This window comes from Epinephelus fuscoguttatus, linkage group LG20 (assembly GCF_011397635.1).
Source record: "Epinephelus fuscoguttatus linkage group LG20, E.fuscoguttatus.final_Chr_v1".
Lineage (NCBI taxonomy): Eukaryota > Metazoa > Chordata > Actinopteri > Perciformes > Serranidae > Epinephelus > Epinephelus fuscoguttatus.
In genome coordinates, this window is record NC_064771.1 from 15068205 (window position 1) to 15087885 (window position 19681).

Consider the following 19681-nt stretch of genomic DNA (forward strand, 5'->3'; position numbering starts at 1 on the left):
TCGAATCTGATTGCAGAAATGACTCATGGCTGATTGTTAGCACATCATCAGAAAAAAATATCTTGTCGAAAAGATGGGACTGCACACGAATAATCATACAGAAGTCCCCGTTCATCTGATGACTAAGCTCCATGTATGCTGTATGTCACTGCTCATGCAAAGTTTATTTTTAGGGAGCTTCAACATCATACTGCCGCTGGCTAATAAACAAGCTGCACAAAGCCGCCTGAAACCGATCTGAAGCTAACTATACATCTTTGTGTCACAGCTAAACATGCAATCAAATGCTGGGGGCTTGTAGGGATCATCTAGAGGCAGAATAAAAATGAAATCATTTCCACTGCAGAGACATTTTCAGATGGAATTTGTTGTATTGTGTAGCTTTCATGCACAACAATAGTTAGGAATATTTATGTGCACTTATGAGTGCATATATGTAGTGAGTAGGATTAGGTATTGTTAACTGATATCTTTACTCAACTTATGGCCTGTGGACCTCCGACTATTTTGTAATTCACAACAAAAATACATTTACACTGGGAATTGTGCTTGTACTTTGAATGTAAATAAGGTATCAAAGCACATAAAACGCATCAAAATAGCACTTGTTTATCAAAAAAGTACCATGGTACGATCCACATTTCGAGCTAAGCCTGAATGTCCTCAAATCCTAGAAGTTAAAGGTTGTGTATGCAACATTCAGAATATTAATATAGAGGCAAACCACTATTTGCTATGTAAAGATATACCTGAGTAACAGTGTCCTGAGCAGAGAATGAAGTCACGCTCTGTGTGTTTTGTAATCTGAGCTTCTCTGTGGTTTATTGTAAAACCCGTCATGTGCTTGTTAGTGCATGTGTGTATCCTACTGGCCAGCTCATCACAGCTACTTTGAACTGCACTCATACAGCGGTTATCACTGATATCTTTACAGTCTCTTCTAGCACTGTTGCCATTGTTTACCGATATTTATTGAGTTCGAACTGTTAGGGCTGTTTCAGCAAGCGACGTGAGCAAGCGATGCGAGCAACTCACTTGCTTTCATAGTCAACACATTGAATGTAAGCAACACGGTTGACACTTGAAATGCAATACAGGGGGTAGCAGAGTCACCGGTACATTCCAGCTAGCTAGTACTGCTGTACCTAGCTAGTACTGCTATTTTATTAGAGTGCAAGGCATATAAATGGGGATGTACCCGTACGAGTTCACAATGTTGTTCCTCCTCGCCCACCAGATTTCATATCTGCTTCTTCTGTGAATAACAAAAAGCGGTTAATTTCAAGTACGTTGCTTGCATTATCACCCCTGCTGGCAACGCATGGTATTATATGCGTTGCTGTGTCGCATATAAAAAAAATGTACAACACATTTTGAGACGCAAGCACGCATCATGGCAGCCAGTGCGTCTCGATGCGTCCCAACATGTTTGTGTCTGCGTGCCTTTGCGTTGACTATGAAACGGCCTTTAGTTGCAGCACAGACAACTCCATGTTTTGAACCATGTCCAGACAACTCATACACTCAGAATTTTGCATAGAGCGACATAGTGGAGCAAAGATATGGTGGAGTTATAGTGTCCTGAGCAGATAATCAAGTCATTCTATCTCTGTGTGTTGTGTAATCCAAGCTTCTCTGTGGTTTGTTGTGGTAAACCAGTCAGGTTGTGTGTACATAGTAGTGCATGTGTGTATCCCACTGGCTAGCTCAACACAGCCACTTTTCCTTGCGCTCATACTGCTGATGTCCGGTTCCCCCTATTAGCTCTGTCAGCACTTTGTTGTTGTTTAGCACTGTTTGAGGAGTTAGCACAGTTAGCTGCTAGCCACCAGCTCAGCCACTTCCAAGTTGAGAATCGTGTCCAGACTGCTCATACTCTCTGAATTTCACATGAAGCGCCTTTAAGGTAATATGCTGGTTAATTTATCAGATAAATATTGTTAATGTTTGTTTATTAACTGGCACCTGGCCTCCTGTCATGTTGCAAAAGTGGCCCCTGGGAGAAACAAGTTCAGAATCCCTGCCTTTAAGGTATCTACTGAAGAAACCCAAAACTAAGTAGTATAGAAATGTCTCCAGTCAAACAATACTCGTATTTGATCCTGCTCAGATTTAGTACAAATGACTATTTGTATAGTTGTTTCTCACAGCCAGTCACTGCAAGCGTTCCTTTATTTAATGTGATGTGTGATTGACCCACTACCACAGCAGCTACAACTCACACAGTGTGTGGTGTGGTGAAGTTGAATGCGGTGTATTTGACAGAGCTGGGAGCTCAATGGTGAGATGCCACCAAAACCTTTGAAATTATGGCTATACCACACGCCTGAATGCTTTCTTTGACATAATGGGTACCAAATGAAGTAGAAACAAGAAGGTATCAAATGAAGTACTGTGTTGGTATCTGTATCACTTTAAGGGTACTGGTATTTTGATAGTTTAAACAATACCCAGCTCTAGCAGTGAGTGGGTGAGTCTGATAAAAAGGCCTTCATGTGTAGGAAAATGTTATTCTTTGATGCGGTTCTGATATTTGATAAATCACTATTCTGAAACTCTATTATCAGATTTGCAGTGCCCTAATCAAACTCGCCTCTACAAATACATTTCCCGAAAACCCATCAAATGTCAAGGTTCGAGCTGCTGAATGATTCATAGCATTTATCTATAGGATCTTATTTCTGCAGTATGTGGGTTTACACTGATCATGTGGGAACTAGAGATAGCAGCAGCAGCACAAATGCCAAAGCGTCTGGTTCAGCCATCTGCTGTATGTGCTCAGTTCAGCCTAAATGATGAAATCCAGGGACTAACTTGTAGACACTCTCTCCTTTAACTTTCACTCCATTAGAAATGTTCACTTTCTGCACATCGTGCGATAGCAGACATCCCGTGGACTCGTTGCGAGTTCTACCATTACAGAGCACATTCTGGCATTTCAGTGTTGATTGCCTGCAGACAGTCAATCTGACTTCTATGCAAATGAGAGCACCATGACAGGGGTCATTAAATCTTGGTGATTATTTAGAGAGCTAATGGTTGAACATAATGATCTGGTAAAATGACTCTCCGAACTGCAGTTTGAAGGGAGATGCATGCAGACTGAGAGTGGCAGGGAAGCAGGAGGAGAGCTGAGCGTGACAGTGCACAATAAAAGCCTCACCAACAAAGTTCTCTTTAATGGTAGTTCTGGCCTGTTGTGGCCTCGGATGTGAAGCTGCTGTACTAATCTTTCCTCCAAAGCCAGTTGTTGTACCAAGATAACACAGAAACACTCCCAATGATAGAACTCCCACATTTCTCTTCAAATTGGGATGGTAAAGGCATTAAGTGAGCCCTAAATTCAGTGAAATGAATGAATTAGAATCTTGATTCAAGTTTCTTATCATCTGCCACAGTGCATAAGGATACCAAACATTAACCAGATACATGAGAGGGAAAAAATGTGTAAACGCCACATGATAAGTAAGATTACAGGGTCATGGCTAGATCATAAACCTAGATTTGAGCAAATCTTGCAAGCTGCTTCAAAATGTTCTTGTCTTCCTGTGGTTAAGGTCTGGTTAGGTTTAGGCACAAAAAGCACTTGGCTAGGGTTAAGGAAAGCTAATGGTCTGGGTTAAAATGACCACTTGAAATATGGAACATGAAATCTCAGGGTAGATTTTGCAAATCTGGGGTTATGTTCGACACTACTATGAAAGACTAATGTGTAGATTTTAGAGTGATCTATTGGCAGAGATGACATATAATATTCAAATTACATTTTTATTCGCGTATCATCTCCTGAAACTAAGAATGATTGTGTTTTCGTTGGCTTAAAATGCCATTGATATCTACAAAGAGAGACAGTCCTCTTCCACAGAGTCCGCCATTATGCACCGCCATGTTTCTACAGTAACCAAGAATGAACAAACCAAACATTGGCTCTAGATACATTTTTATGTTGCAGTCTGCAACCTCAATGCTAGATAGCTACAAGCAACTGGTTAGCTAAGCTTAGCGTCAAGACTGGAAATGGGGTATAACCAAGCGCCAGTCTCAGGGACCGAAAAAATGAAGCCATTATCGAAGTGCCAAAGACTGCAGTTCCTCGAATGGCCACTTGAGGCTGCCTCAAAAAGTGAATCAATCCTCACTGACCCTCATACTCAAATGTCCAACTTTAGAGCCGAAATAAACATATTTACAGCCTGTGTTTGCTGTAAATAAAATGGTTTTGTTATCTATAACTAATTTCCCAATTCATGATACCGACACACTCCTCTCAGTCCTCTGACTGTCCAAAATTGGTCACTTCTAGCTCCAAAAATCCAAGATGGCAACAGCCAAAAGGCCAAATTTTAGGCTTCAAAATGGTTGTTCACACACCAATGGGTGACATCATGGTGGCTATGGCCATTATTTTATACAGTCTATGGGTAAAGGCAAGGCCGGCCCTGTCCGAAGGTAACAAAATTAGCACAGAGCCAGGCTAGCTGTTTCCCCGTTTCCAGTCTTTTATACTAAACTAATCTAGCCACCTACTAGCTTCAGCTATATTTTTACTGCACAGATATGAGTGGTATTAATTTCCTCATCTGACTCTCAGAAAGAAAGCGAATAAGCGTATTTCAAATGCAGAATTATTAATTTTAATCTGAAGTAACTTTGATACATGTTTCAAACAAATTAACAGAATTCAACAGAGTTTCAAAGAGGCCAAATCATCTGTGGCCAAACTGTAACCAGGTGCACTGAAAAAAAAGCTAAATTAATTAATATGTCTGTAGAATAGCTTGTTTTTTGTCACAAATGGCAAACACAAACATATTGCAATGAAATGAGGAATTAGTCAAAATGAGATACTAACCACCAGTAATATGCTGGGTAAATACAGTACAGTAGATGGATTTGCTGCTATTTTGGATGCCACCAGTGTATGCAGTCTGATATGACCAACCTTTTTGAAAAGTCCAGTGTCTGGAAACTCATTCAAACACACCAAATGCTTAAATATGTTGAGGGTGGGCGGGTGGGGTTTCCGGAGATGCATGACTACTGCCTCATGGCAAATTCCCCCTGTAATGTCTTTTCTCAGTTTGACATCCTGAGGTCCCACAGTGGGACTCCACTGTGTTTTACAGACTCCCTGAAGCGCGGGCGACAGGCCTGTTTATCCTTCATTAATCTCTCTCCTCTGCTTTTACCCCCCTCTTAATGGTGACGCTTATCCTATTAATGTGTTGTTTGCTGGAAAAATCCTCCAATAACATAATCCAGACTCAAGGTTACTAATGTATGTGTGTGTATATCTACTCAGTGTGTGCATGTGTGTGTTGACTGTGTGTTACACTGAGTGGTTGCCATGGAGTCAGTGAATAATTGATGGCGAAGTAAAACCATTATAAAGATGATGCATGAGACTTTAGTGACAGAGGAAAAAATGCAATTAAAGGTACATATGTGTATGTGTGTGTGTGTGTGTGTGTGTGTGTGTGTGTGTGCTAGGTGTTTGCAGGTATTTTTTTGGCAATAAAGATTTGGACAGGATCCTGGACTGTAAAATTGTAAAATGCTGCCCTCTTGTGTTCACATACAAAACTACAGAGTGACTTCTGAAATACTCTGGTACAAGTAAAAGACCTACTTTAAGTACTTTATATACTGCGGAAAGTTAGGCTTATCTACAAAAATGAGTCATATTTTATAATTTGATTATATGTTTTGTATTTATATTTATAATTTGGAAAGCTAACGTTCCCTCTGAAATGTACTGGAGTAAAAGTATTTTAAAAAGAAAATAAACTTAAGATCAATTACCTTGGAGCTGTACAATTGTAATTAAGTGAATTTCCTTTTTACCTTTGATTTTACAATTACTTTGTTTATTTTTTCAGGGCATTTATTTTAGGTCTTATTCAACATGAAGGGAAAAAAATAAAGATTTAACATTGCTGCATTAATATGACGAGAGGTAAATGTAACCATATGAGCCGATGCTTTGTTTTGTCATTTACACTTATGCATCCAGACTCAGTTCTGTTAATATAGAAAAATCTGTTAAAAAAAAGTGTCACTCCCACTGATCAGTAGTGAAAATAAAATCGATTTTTCACTTAAAAGTGTGAGGTACCTGTACTTTACTTGAATATTTCCATTTTTCTGCTTCTACCCCACTACTTTTCAGGAGAAACCATAAACTTTGCTATATTTATTTGACAGGTATAGCTTCACCTCCACCTGCTGCAACATCATAATTCTTCTAAAATGCATCATTAATAATTATCCAGTGATATAAAATATAATAATGTGGGTTATTTTTCTGCATTGCACTCACAAACATACAATTTTTAGTATTTTATATTGTTGTATTGCAGTTTTCGCTGTGAATATTTCTTCCATCACTACATTTAACAAACTAGATGCCTACCTCGGAGTTGTTTTTCCTACCTAACAGTGGTTTTTCATCTCTGAGGAGAGATACTACAGGTGAAACATAGTTTTTTTTGTTGTTTTTTCACCATTAAATTTTGAAATGTTGGGCTATTTTGCCTCCATAACATGTCGTCTTTCAGACCAGTGGAAAGAAAATATCCAAAATACACTTTTTAAGGTTTATATTTTAGTTCAATCATAACTCTGACATATGGGCTGAACTGGTGACACTAATCTTGATACTGTGCTGATTGCATAGATTTGCTGTGCTGCTGGGTTGAACATGTGAGTGAAGCATCCATGTTTTACAATTTGTAGCTTATTTGCAGCAACATTAATATTTGAGCTATTGTCAGCTGTCATGGATACGTATAAGTCTGGACAGACATGGATGTAAACTGCAACCACAACATGACTGTTTCATGGAGGTATACATCTGCAACAGTAGTTTTCTCATACTCTGAGCCAGAAATCTCAGCTTCAGTAACACTTACACACACCAAACTTTCCACTTTTATTCCTACCTATAATCTGAAGGTTTTTACAGAGGGGGTTGTTTATCCATAATGTATAGCCTGACTTATATAACATTTTATTCCTAAAAACTCTGAGTTATGGAATGATGCGAAGAGATTCCCTCTGTGAAAACCTGTGACTCTGATATGCCAATAAAATGAAACAAGAATTTTTAGCCTGACTTTATGAAACATTCAGATTTCTGTTCTTGAAATGTAAGAAAATCACTGCACATTTAATTACACAGTGATTCATTTGCGTATTTAAAGATACAATTTCAGAAAACTTGCAAGGGACTGTTCATTACTTATGAGGAGAGAGGTGTGGTGCAAAAAGCTGGGGGCATGTCAAATAATGTTTTAGGCACTGGGGATGGACTTATACTTTTTATTTTGGCTTGTCATTGGATTTTCAAATTTCCAGTGGTGCTTGGACACCTCATGTGCAATGAACTCCTCCATCAGAAAACAAAACCCATAACTAAATATGAGCTTAAAATCATAATATTTCATCAAAATCACTTTATTCTGCTTCTCATTTGAAATAAAGCGTTTGCACTAACTAACCAGCCTGCACAAGTAAACTTTTAAATTAAACCTTTTTAAAAATCTAATTTATGGTGTCACTCAGATGGGCTCAAGGAAAAATATTTGTAGCTTCAGGGAGGTTCAAAATAATAATAATAATAATAAAAAATCCCCAATAGTATTGATGTAATAAACTGGGGCATGTTCCAGTTGTGACCACTAGGTGTCAGAGTTTGACCGCGCTGCTGTGACCGGATATGACTTGCAGGGATCTCGGAGCTGCAGCTTCCAAACTGTGGGCGTTTTTTTCCCCCTCAATCTTGACTCCAGAGTTTTTTTCCTGGGTGTTGCCTGCCTGGACGCCTGGATAACAACTTTGGAGTTTCACCGGGTGTTGCTGAGAAGAACCGACAAACCCGATAATTTCTGCAACGACGACTATTTAACCAACTTTTTGGACCGCGGTCAAGGCCCCCTCACTTTGTTTACGCTGTACTTTAATCGACACCGGTCTGGTTTTATTTTAGCCGCCGTTAGCTAGCTAAGCTAACCGAGCTCGAGCTGCTGGGTTGCTAACGACAGAGGCGTCCGATGCAGGCCATTAAGTGTGTGGTGGTGGGGGACGGGTAAGTTAAACCATCGTATTTATCCTCAAATTAACCTCCAAAATGTCGCAGTTTGACTCATATGGTTATGGTTACGAGCTAACACAGCGGCTTTTGTTGACCCAGTTACCAACAGTTGTCTAGCGGCTAACAAGCCTCAGATAACATGCCAAGTTGAGCGACAGCTGTTGTTGTGCCTGCTCTCCAGTCCAGCTGGGTCAGACAGATTTATCTACATGCTCCGGTTAGGTGTGACTGAATGGGTCACAGCATGTCATTTATTACACATGACGCAGGCTGCCATGTCGACACATCTCAGAGCTCGTCCTATATACAAGTTTTTGGATTGTTCGCTTTGACATTGCTCTTAAATTTGTTGTGTACACTTTGCATGTTTGTCATTAGCCGTACAGCAACTTAAGGCCTTGGAAGAACTTAACGTTACAACAAAAAAAATACAACAGTCCCACCCTAACTCAATAGGACTCAATGATTTTTAAAACCATTATTTAATCAATATATTAACTCAGTAACCCAAACAATCAAGTCCATTTTTTGCATTTTAAAAAAGGGATAAATAGCACATTTATATTCAGCAAATGTTTGGTATTTTTACTTCATACATTTCTAAAATCTCTAAATAAAAACATACTGTGATTTTACAAAATATCTCATTCCTCACTAAGCTTGAAGTATGCAAATGCTATATTTTAACAAAAGTTCATAATTTGTATTATAAAATGTTTTTTATTACAAGTTTTGGAATAACAGCTGGAATAAATCAGAGCATCGCCTGCATAAAACTAAGCTGCAAATGAAATTATCTTTAGCCAATGTCTGAACTTGTTGACCTCAAACCCTACTTTAAACTAGGTCTGTCACTAATGATTATTTTCACTATCACTAATCTGCCGAGAATTTACTCGATTAATCGATAGGGCTGTGACTGCCGATTATTTCCATTATTTTGTTGATATATTTTTTTTAAATTAATCACTTAATTGTTTGGTATATTGAATGTCAGGTGAAATGGTGAAAAATGTCTTTAAGTGTTTCTTCAAAGCCCAAGATGACGTCCTTAAATGTCTTGTATTGTCCACAACCCAAAGATATTCAATTTACTATCACAGAGAAGTAAATAAACCAGAAAATATTCACATTTTAAAGTATGAATCAGAGATTTTTTTCCTTAAAACATTACACAAACAAATTAAACTATTATCAAATTAGTTGGTGATTAATTTAATAGCTGACTAGCAGCTAATTGATTAATTGTGCAACACCATTAATTGTTTAGTCTATAAAATGTAAAGAAAAATAAAAAAAAATGCTCATCACAATCTCCCTGAACCCAAAGTGTGTCTTCAATTTGCTTCTTTTGTCTTATCACCAGTCTAAAACCCAAATACTCTTCATTTACCATAATAGATGACAAAGAAAAGCAGCAAATTTTCACATTTATGCAGCTGGAACAAGCAAATGTTTAAACTCTTTGCTCGAAAAATAACTGAATTGATGAATTGGTTATCAAAATAGTTGCTGATTAATTTTCTTTAAGTCATCTAACCACAATCTAATTGATTAATGAACTAATCATTGCAGCAAACATTGTAATTGATACTGATTTTTGATTTCAGGTAAGACAATAACATTTTTAAAGACACAACTTGCTGTCATCTGACCTCTGGTAGTTTACAGTATAAGTGGCATTTATTGTACGCAGATACATATTAGCAATCTGGGGCTTTATACCTGATCAGATTTATTTAGGTCTCTTAACCCTATGTATATCCTGTAATATATAGTCAGACCATTAACATTTTGTTGTTAGCTTTTAGTATCATCCCATGGAGTGAAACTGAACTCTATTACAGCAGAGCATTTAAAGTAGTGGGTCAGTCTATTCAATGCTAGTCTTGGACATTGTTTTCTTAAACCAAAGATAAGAACCAGCAAAGTCATACTTGAAAGATATCAGACATGATAACAAAATCACCTGAACAAATTGCAAACCAGAAGAAATGACCCTACAGTCAACATTAGCTCTAACATTCTACTGTTTCGTTGAGACTCTGAGAGGGAACTGCTGATTTATTTTATAAACTGTGGTGGTGTACACAATTTTGCTGCACATACTGTATCTGCTAAGATAGATATTTTTATTTGATGATAGTAAATGTAGATAGAAGATTGCATACACTCGGTCCTGAGATACAATTACAGATTGTCATGGAAAAAAACACTATAACTAAAAGCGTAATTACATTGAAAACAGTGCTTCAAGTCAGGCAACACAGGTTAAACCAGGCTTGCCTTACTTGTTAACCAGATTAAACATACTTCATATATACATACACTATAAAACTGATTTGTGCGTACCTTAATTTAAAAGAGAATATACAGTAATTATTAAAAATGTGAGAATAAACCATGCAGCAGTCTTCAGTTCTCATACTGTATTTTTTTTTCTGTCGATCTTTCCTCCTCTCCTTCCCTGCCCTCCTTTCTAATCCCAGGGCTGTGGGTAAAACATGCCTACTCATCAGCTACACTACCAATGCCTTCCCTGGAGAGTACATCCCCACAGTGTGAGTAACACATACAGACACACCTTTAAAGAGCACCTGTGATAAGGAGATGGTCAACAAATGTATTAACATCTATGCACAACTTTATCTCTTCACTTTATTGCACATTCAGATAAGATAAGATTGAACTTTAGTCATCCTGAGGGAATCTGTTGAAACACTTTACACTTAATTTGGAGCCTAATCTCCACCTCCCCTCCCACAGTTTTGACAACTACTCCGCCAATGTGATGGTCGATGGGAAACCAGTGAACCTGGGCCTGTGGGATACAGCAGGACAGGAGGACTACGACAGGCTCAGGCCTCTGTCCTACCCACAGACAGTACGTACATGCATTCACGCTCAGCAGTTAGAACCACTTATGTCAGACCGCTGCCGTGCACAGACTAGCATCAGCCAGACAATGTTAGCAGGAACACTGTTTTCACTTTGCAAGCATTGATTTGGAGTTATTCACCAGCCCGTAGTGCTTAAGACAGAGTCTTTGCACTCAGCAGAGTAGAGCCTTGTATCCATAGTACCTATACACTGTCTGGAGGAAGTGAAAGGGGGCTCTTGTTTGCTCCCTTTGTCCTGACAACAAACTGGCCTCTGTGCCAAAGACTCCTAGGGATTGGGAGTCAGTGTATATTTAACCAGATTAATCTAGTTTGTGAACCCTCATGTCTGAACATTTGGGGTCTGTTATGTGAGTTTGTTTGTTTGTTTATCGTCTTAGTGTTGATTCATTTTAAAGTTATGTTGTGGTTATTTCTGTCCCAGTTGTAACAGAAACATCTCTACAATGCTGATGAAGTTTTTAATACTATAATCATGTTTTTCCTTTTCCCTCCTCAGGATGTGTTCCTGATTTGCTTTTCACTAGTCAGTCCAGCCTCCTTTGAAAACGTCCGTGCCAAGGTGAGAACAACCTGCTTTTTATGTTTGTAGTTTGTCACCTCTGTTTCCTATCAAACTTTATGGTCAGATCTGCTTGGTTGGAGGATTAGGAGAGCCAGATCTGGGATTTCAGCTCTTCGACATTTACCCTTTTCTTTGGTTGTAAATATATTTTATTGATTTTTAAAGTGTGTATCCTACTAGAGTGAATGATACAAAACATGTATATTTGACTCACTTAACCTACCCGTCCTCAGGGTTCCCATGAGTCCTTGACATCCTTGAAAGTTGTGAGTTTGAGGAGAAAAATTAAGGCTTTGAATGTTTCTTTACTTACTTAATGTTAGTAAATAGGCTCTGTTGCCTGTGAGCTTCTGTAAAGCCTGCTAGTTCTCATTTTAAACAATTCCTAGTGCTGTAACAGTAATTAACCTTGATACGTGTCTCATACTATGCCGTATTGAGTTCTTAAATCTGAGAGAATCGGGCCTGGAAAAAACTTAAAGTGCTTGAATTTGATGTTGAAGCATGTGTGGGAACACTGCATCCCTCAACTACAAAGAAGCACTATTCATGTTGACAAATTGAAATCCCGTTCCCATTCCTACCATCCTACCCACCCACCCAAAAGATTACAGGTTACTGAATACATTCAGGTGAAGGAGGGAAAAACATGAAAGAAGGAAGAAGGAGGGAGGGGAGGAAAGGGGTAAATGGCACCTCTGTGATGGGACATCCATGGGTTCCACCCTGCTCTTTGTCGAGGGGTTCCTGTAGAGAGTTGTAAAGGGTCTTCATGTCTTAACAAATGTTTAAAACCTTTGAGTGTATATTGTTTTTTTTTTCTAGCTTAAATACAGAACATCTTTGACCCAATGATGGAGGAGGACGGAGGAATGTGTTGCTTCTGTTTTAAAAGGATCAAGGTCACCCAAAGAGCGCGGGATGCTTTTGATGTAAAACCAGAAAGTGCACAGACTGGGTCAGGGTCGACTTGGGTTTCAAACATCTCACTAAAAGCTTTAAAAATACTTATCCAGAGGGTGTAGATATAAGGACACAGCCATGGCGTGTGCATTAAGTCTGCTGTCTGGAGTAACAGCTCAATGCTCGGATAAATCTTTGCCAATCTAGCATTAGTAAAGTGAACTCTGTGTACCACTTTCAGTCGTATTAAGCCATGTTTAGCCAACATAGGCAATGTGTGTATCAAGTCTAAGACAGAGTCCAATTGGTCATCTGTTGAAACGCCTCCAAAATCAGAGTCCCAGGACACATATACACTTTAAGTGGAGTGTGGTTTGATGTTGTTAATGAGCTCATGAATGATGGATATTAGTCCTCTATGGTATGAATTTAGTTTGATGATATGGTCGACGATGTCTTTTCTCAGTTTAAAAGTATTTCAGAGGTAATAGTTGAGTAGAAGGGGCTTCTTTGGGGTTAAGTTGGTGAAGTTACAGGAATAAATGAAATGCATTGAAACAGCAGGACAGAGAAGCATTCAGTGTCCTCTTATTGGCCTAGAGTTCCTCAAAGGTCACATCCTGTGGACTTGGGACAAAAACCTCTCTAGAGAAATGTCTTTTTTTTTTTTTTTATCGAACCGCTCACATTTTAGCTGCACTGTCCGTCTGCATCCTGCAGCCTCTGACTCTGTGCCCCTCTCTCCCTCCCCCCCAGTGGTACCCTGAGGTGAGACACCACTGCCCCAACACGCCCATCATCCTGGTGGGCACCAAGCTGGACCTGAGAGACGACAAGGACACTATCGAAAAACTCAAGGAGAAGAAGCTCTCCCCCATCATCTACCCTCAGGGGTTGGCCATGGCTAAAGAAATAAGTCAGTTGTAGCACCATCTTTCACAGATAAAAATCTTTCAAAAATGTCTTTTAAGGTTTCGAATTAGTAGATTTCAAAAGCCACACACATTTATGGTATTAAGTTTTGCTAAAATGAGTAGAGAGGCCATTGTTTTACTGTCACATTTTTCTAACGACAGCATCATGCAACTTTAATTAGCCACATAGGCTTATGTTGGTACTCATTCTTTAGCTAAAATCTATCGCAGGATATCTACAGTTCCTTAGTCCTTGGATAATTTCTGTTCAATAAAGGGTTTAAAGATCATGTGTGTAGGATTTAGTATCATCTAGAGGTGAGTTTGCACAACTGAAACATCTCCCATGTACAAAGCATCTAGGATACTGCGCATACTGCGGTGAGCGATGCTAAAATTCGAAAGGCCGTATCTAGAGCCAATGTTTGATTTGTCCACTCTGGGCTACTGTAAAAACAACATGTTGGACTCTGTGGGAGAAGACTTACCTTTTGTATGTAGATATAAACGGCTCATTCTAAGGTAACAAAAAACGATAGGGATTCTTATTTTCAGTATAACATAGCTCTAAATAATAGATCGCATTTCTGCCAATAGATGCTCCTAAATCCTGCACACTGGACCTTTAAAATCACTAAATTATCTTAAAAGTAGCAAAGTTATGCTTCATTTCCAGTACTGTAGTATTCTTATTATTATATTTCCTTATTTTACATTACAATACCTTTAAATTTCAGTTGTTGCATTTGACAGATGTTGCATTATGTTCTCTAGGTCTGAAAGATGTTGGACTTGATTTCCCTAAACACACCATTCTGTTTTTATATACTGATGAATTATAGATAGAAACATATTTTGTTTACTTATTTTGGCTGTTAACCTCATTTTAATTCCATTCCCAGCTACCATTTATAGGATATGAAAAAGCCATTATTGCTTTCAAACCTTAGGCACCCTGTGTAGTTTGGGATTTTACAGTGTACAATCACGCTGTTAGATTGATAGAAAACATCTGCCACTTACTCAAGTGTTAAAATATGTATCTGTTAACTGTATGATGATGGCGTGCCAACAAAACCAAACCGGTTTGCCAACTTGCTAACTCGTTCCTCCCCTCTGCCCACCAGGTTCAGTGAAGTATCTGGAATGCTCCGCTTTGACGCAGCGCGGCCTTAAGACGGTGTTTGATGAAGCCATCAGGGCGGTCCTGTGCCCTCCGCCCGTCAAGAAGAGGAAGAGGAAGTGCAGAATATTGTAATGGAGAACCACAAGGCGGAGAGAATACGGTTGCCATCAGAATTCGGAGGAAGACGATGGCTGGGTTCCCCAAATATCTATTCACCCCCTGTGTCCTTGCTTACATAGAAGCTCTGGTAGATCAGACCTCCATCTGAAAGGACTTCACAGACTTAAGCAGCGCTGATGGTTTTCTGTTTGCTTCAGTCTGCCTAGTCCTTTCAGATTGACAGGAATGAAGTGACTTTGCTAAGGCCTTGGGGAAGTTGGAGGGGAGGGGGTTTGGGATCTGGTCTTGATTAAGGAGAAAGAGGGAGGATTTTACAAAAGAAACAAACATTCATTTCATTTTTCTCTGACATTGTGAAGAAACACTACTTGAATGTGATTTTATCATGAAGTTACCGTAGATTAAACTCTAAAAGAGAAGGAGGTTCTGCACTGCACTCTTTCCCCTACACACTAAGAGATTCCTGCTGCCTTGATGAAATTTTACTTTAAGGAAAAACATGTTTTTAGAAGCTCTAATTTCTCCTTTTTTTTTCCATTGTCAGTTTTTTGTCAGCTGTGGTTGACGGACCATTTTGTTTACATGTGTCATCAGACTAGACTGAGGCGTTGCCAAAACTCAGTCAGCCGTCATCACTTTGTAGTCACTCCATGAACACTAAAATGTCCCTTTCTTTTAATTTTGTTTTAACCTGTATGCGATACCACCATGCAGTCATGTGGAAAACAGTTTAACCCTTAAATGACTTCTAACAATTGTTGTAGCAGCTATTAAGATGAGTAATAACGACTATGTACAATTAACGAGCATTTAAAACACCGTAATTATCTTGTTTTGTTCCTAAACGCTTTCTAGATTAATCTATTGCTCTCTTCTCGCTTTGTGTTAAGTGAACACACAGTATTTTATGACTGACTGTCGGGCATGTGAAGGTGCAGTGCAGCCAGTGTTGTCATGCTGGTTGATTCTCAATCTATCTGTAAAAAAAAGTTATCACCATTTCAGGTCCTCATGAAGTTCCTGCTCATTTTGACCACATCTATTACTGTTTTATGAAGTCTACAAGCCAGTGTATTAGCACTAAAAAGGTTGCAACTGAATTTAATGTCTTTGTTGTACAATATGGGCAGTAGCTTTTCAGCAAATACATTTTATTTTGAAACGAGCAATGATCAAATTGCATGGCTGCTCTGGGGAACCGCTGTAAATCTGGACTCATTTTATCAGTGTTTCAATGGCGCAGTGGAAGTGCACACTTGGATTTACTTTAATGCTAAATGTGGTTTCATTTTCACATAGTAATGTGCTGATTTTTTTTAAAAAGCAAATAAATTCATTGAAAATGCTCTGTTGTATTTTATGTCTTTTGTCCAAACACAAAACAGTTCAGGGGATAGAACATAAGTAGATTTTAAATTGTGCTTCTTTTTCTAATTTTTGCTAAGTCTATATAATGTTCATCACAGTTTCATGGCCTAATAAGATGTCTTCAGAGTCTAAAATGCAAAGAAAATTTATATACAACTATAAAAACAGAGAAAAGAGGCAAATCCTCAGATTTGAGAAACTGTAACCAGCAAATGTTTGACATTTTTAGCCGTGTAAATAACGTTACTTTTTTGGATGGCAATGCGTGTCTGCCCATTGCATAATTTAGCACAGTGGTTTCTAACCAAGGGCCCTTGAGTGGGTCCCCAAGAAAAATGGAGGACAGTTCATTGTCACTATTTATTTCACTGTAAAAGTGAGCCCAAGAATGACTAGAGTGACTCCTTAATTTGGTCTTAACAACCAAACTCTTGTAAGATGGCGGTCCTTGAAGCAAAGTCTTATCAAATGGCCATCTGTGACCTTGTGTGTATCAATTAAGGGGTTCTTGACTCAAAAAGGGTAAAGAACCACTGACCTAGCTCCACATTTCACTTCGTCCAACACCGACATTTACGTCAAAATTATATCAAAACTGTAGACATTAAAACTGTTTCATGCTAATTAGCAAATGTTAGCATGTTAACATGCTAAAATAGCATGGTGAACATTGTAGACATACCACATACCAGCTAAACACTAGCATGTTGTCATTAATGTCAGTGAGTTAAACTAAAGCTGGTTAATATTAGCATAGCATGTTACACTGCATTCATGTGGTGTTGCAATAATTGAAAAATTAGCTCCCGACTGGTAAAATTCACATGAACGACCCCTCAAGTCGAAACAAATCAGAAAGTCATCGAAAATTTTTGCACATAAGTCACTGAGTTGACATCATCCATGCAAAAACACTGTGGACCAAAGTAAATGCTCAGTTGATGGTAATAAAATTTTATTAGTGCTACTGCAATGTTTACATTATAACATTTAAATATTACAATGTTTACTTACATTAAGTTTGCAGTTCGGTATTAAGTTGTAACCATTAGTTGCTGTTCATGTAGATTAGTTAGAAAAGTAATTTATTAGCATTAGTCAGGTAAAGCAATATTTTAGAAGTTCTACAAGATGTCCTGAGGACAAAATCACCTTGTAATATAGAGCTTCAAAGTGTTATTAACGTGTTGTTTAAATGCTCTGAGCAATAGAATACAACACATCTGATTTATAGCTTCTATATTAATTGCACATTGCAACTAAAAGCCACTGATATATGATAACTGCAGACAAATTATTTGTAGTGTGCATGATACGCCCCTACAAACACCACTAGCACAAGACAAACCCACCAACCCTGTGACAACACGACACTGTAGTGAATAAATATGAGGCCAAACGTAGCAATAATCCACTTATACATGAAGACAGGATTCATTTTATAAGTAACAAGATGTAACCCTTACCCCTCCCTTAACCACCTCTCTTTTAGGCGAATACTATGTAATTAGCTAATCGCTAACGTAGCTTTTTTTGTTGGGGTTTTTGCTTTTGGGCCAAAGGGCAAAGGGAGCTGATTGCGGGTTGACATGTAGGTATGTTGGGTGAGTCATGTAGCTATTGGCCAGGTCACGTACCTGCTCCAGCTGCAGCTATACCTATCAGGTCCCCAGGGAAAGCTTTGAAAACATTTTTTGTTGTGGCCAAACAGTGGAATTACAACTCCCAAGTCTGCCTAGTGATGCCATTGGCCCCAAAGTCTTTTTCCCATAGACTTACATTGAGAAAGACATGTCTGAATCAGCGGATCCATTTTTTTGAGCAAATGACTCGTTTCACTTACAGGATTTGATCCTTTTCGTGCAAAAACATTTGGAAAGTCAAGAAGAGCCGCAAAATTAAACAACTTTATTCTCATTCAAGTTAGAGAAGTGCTTAACCAGACGTAGCTGGCCAGCAGAAGTCTCTAGCATGTCTGATCTATGGGCCAAATGATGGGGAAGCAGTGCTGATCATCCAAGTAATTTCATACCACGGAAATATAACGCTTTTTTTTGGCTTTGTGTGCCACTGAGAAACTTTCATAGCAATGAACAAGGTCCTGCCTTCAATGCTGTATGCAGGGGCATGCTGCAGTTTTTGGGTTAACGACATGTTTCCCTTTCACAGTGTGAAATGGTGTACATCAGGGGTTTGAAGAATGTTTTCCCTTGTTTGTGGGTGTGTCAGAGGCATAAGCGTCATTTAGGTATGGCGAGGTATGGCAGCTGCCATACCTTGGAATTGGGAGAAAAAAAAGAGAGAGGTTCTGTAGTCATCTTACTTGTGAGTGTCCTTCATATTTGTTGCAAGTGATCAGATGTGATATGTTAGATAGTCCGAGGCGCACTGGCTGGTTGTTTTCTATGGGGTGCCGTTTGTAAAGTGGCTCACGCTGAAAATAACATCAACATTTTGCCACATTTAGCTTCAAACAATGTTTAAAAAAGTGTTGTGAATTTTTTAACATCACCTTTTACCACATTTACAGCAATATTTGTTAACTTAGAAATATATTAAGTAGTTAAATCTAAATATTAAATGTGGCACCTAAATGTTAAATGTTAAATCTAAGTATTAAATCTAAATTCTAAATCTAAATCTAAATGCTAAATCTAAATCTAAATATTAAATCTAAATCTAAATGTTAAATCTAAATGCTAAATCTAAATGTTAAATCTAAATATTAAATCTAAATCTAAATGTTAAATCTAAATGCTAAATCTAAATCTAAATGTTAAATCTAAATCTAAATATTAAATCTAAATCTAAATGTTAAATCTAAATGATAAATCTAAATCTAAATGTTAAATGTTAAATGGTAAATCTAAATGTTCTGGGTGAAACTAAATATTTAGCTAATATGCAAATAATAGGCTACAAGTTGGATAAAGGAACAAGCGGACGCTTTGACACGCTGAATTGCATTACAGGTCTTACGACAATGAAATAGGAAATACCCCCAAAAGTGGGATTTTTCATTATACAACATGAACAATGCAGATGAATTATACTTCATGCACAGACCATCTCAACCGCTTATTAACATCGCACACCGCACGGATCCCCGTCTGGAGGATGGCAAGTCTTGTGGTGTATGATTGCACGGCTGTTTAGCCTGGAGACGAAGAGGCTCATCATGCACTTGGCGGGAGAATCTGGCAATCTGATGTTTCACAGCAAGAGAATACACATCTTCCCGGACCTTACAGCTGATTTGGTCGCGCCTGCGGGATGCAAATGTGAGGTATGGGTTAGCCTACTATTTCCTTGCAAGCTGATCGTAACTTTTGCCAACAAAACTATGTCCTTCACGGACCACAAGGAGACGATGGTGTACTACAACCAGGTGGTTAAACCAACTCTACATCCTGGGCAAAGCAAATGACTAACAACTTTATCTGAACAACAGTCTACTATGTGGAAAATGTAATAACTATACAACATACCTTTGATTAAATTGGACATCATAGAAAGCCATTGATCTGCTGAGATGGTTACAGGTGACAACTGGAGCCTCATCTGATTGCAGAACTATTGATTGACTATGGGGGGCATTTGATTAAATGATACAGGCTATACCTTGTCCTATCTTCTGTTTGAATTGAGACGTCTAAAATAGCTACACATTAACCTGACCTAACAATGTGTTGG

At 38.4% G+C, this 19681-nt stretch overlaps 1 protein-coding gene across 1 annotated transcript; it reads left to right on the forward strand.

The window, feature by feature from the left end:
* The first annotated feature begins 7762 nt into the window (after positions 1 to 7762).
* On the forward strand, positions 7763 to 15965 carry LOC125880551 (ras-related C3 botulinum toxin substrate 1). The gene is made up of 6 exons (XM_049563123.1): positions 7763 to 8086; positions 10582 to 10653; positions 10859 to 10976; positions 11492 to 11554; positions 13217 to 13376; positions 14502 to 15965. The coding sequence occupies exons 1-6, from the start codon at positions 8052 to 8054 to the stop codon at positions 14630 to 14632; spliced, it is 579 nt and encodes a 192-aa protein (XP_049419080.1). The 5' UTR covers positions 7763 to 8051; the 3' UTR covers positions 14633 to 15965.
* The last annotated feature ends 3716 nt before the right edge of the window (positions 15966 to 19681 follow it).

Coding starts and splice junctions, on each gene's coding strand:
- LOC125880551 (XM_049563123.1), top strand. CDS start 8,052: ATGCAGGCCATTAAGTGTGTGGTGGTGGGGGACGG. Junction 10,654..10,858: donor GGAGAGTACATCCCCACAGT/GTGAGTAACACA, acceptor CCCCTCCCACAG/TTTTGACAACTACTCCGCCA. Junction 13,377..14,501: donor GGCCATGGCTAAAGAAATAA/GTCAGTTGTAGC, acceptor TCTGCCCACCAG/GTTCAGTGAAGTATCTGGAA.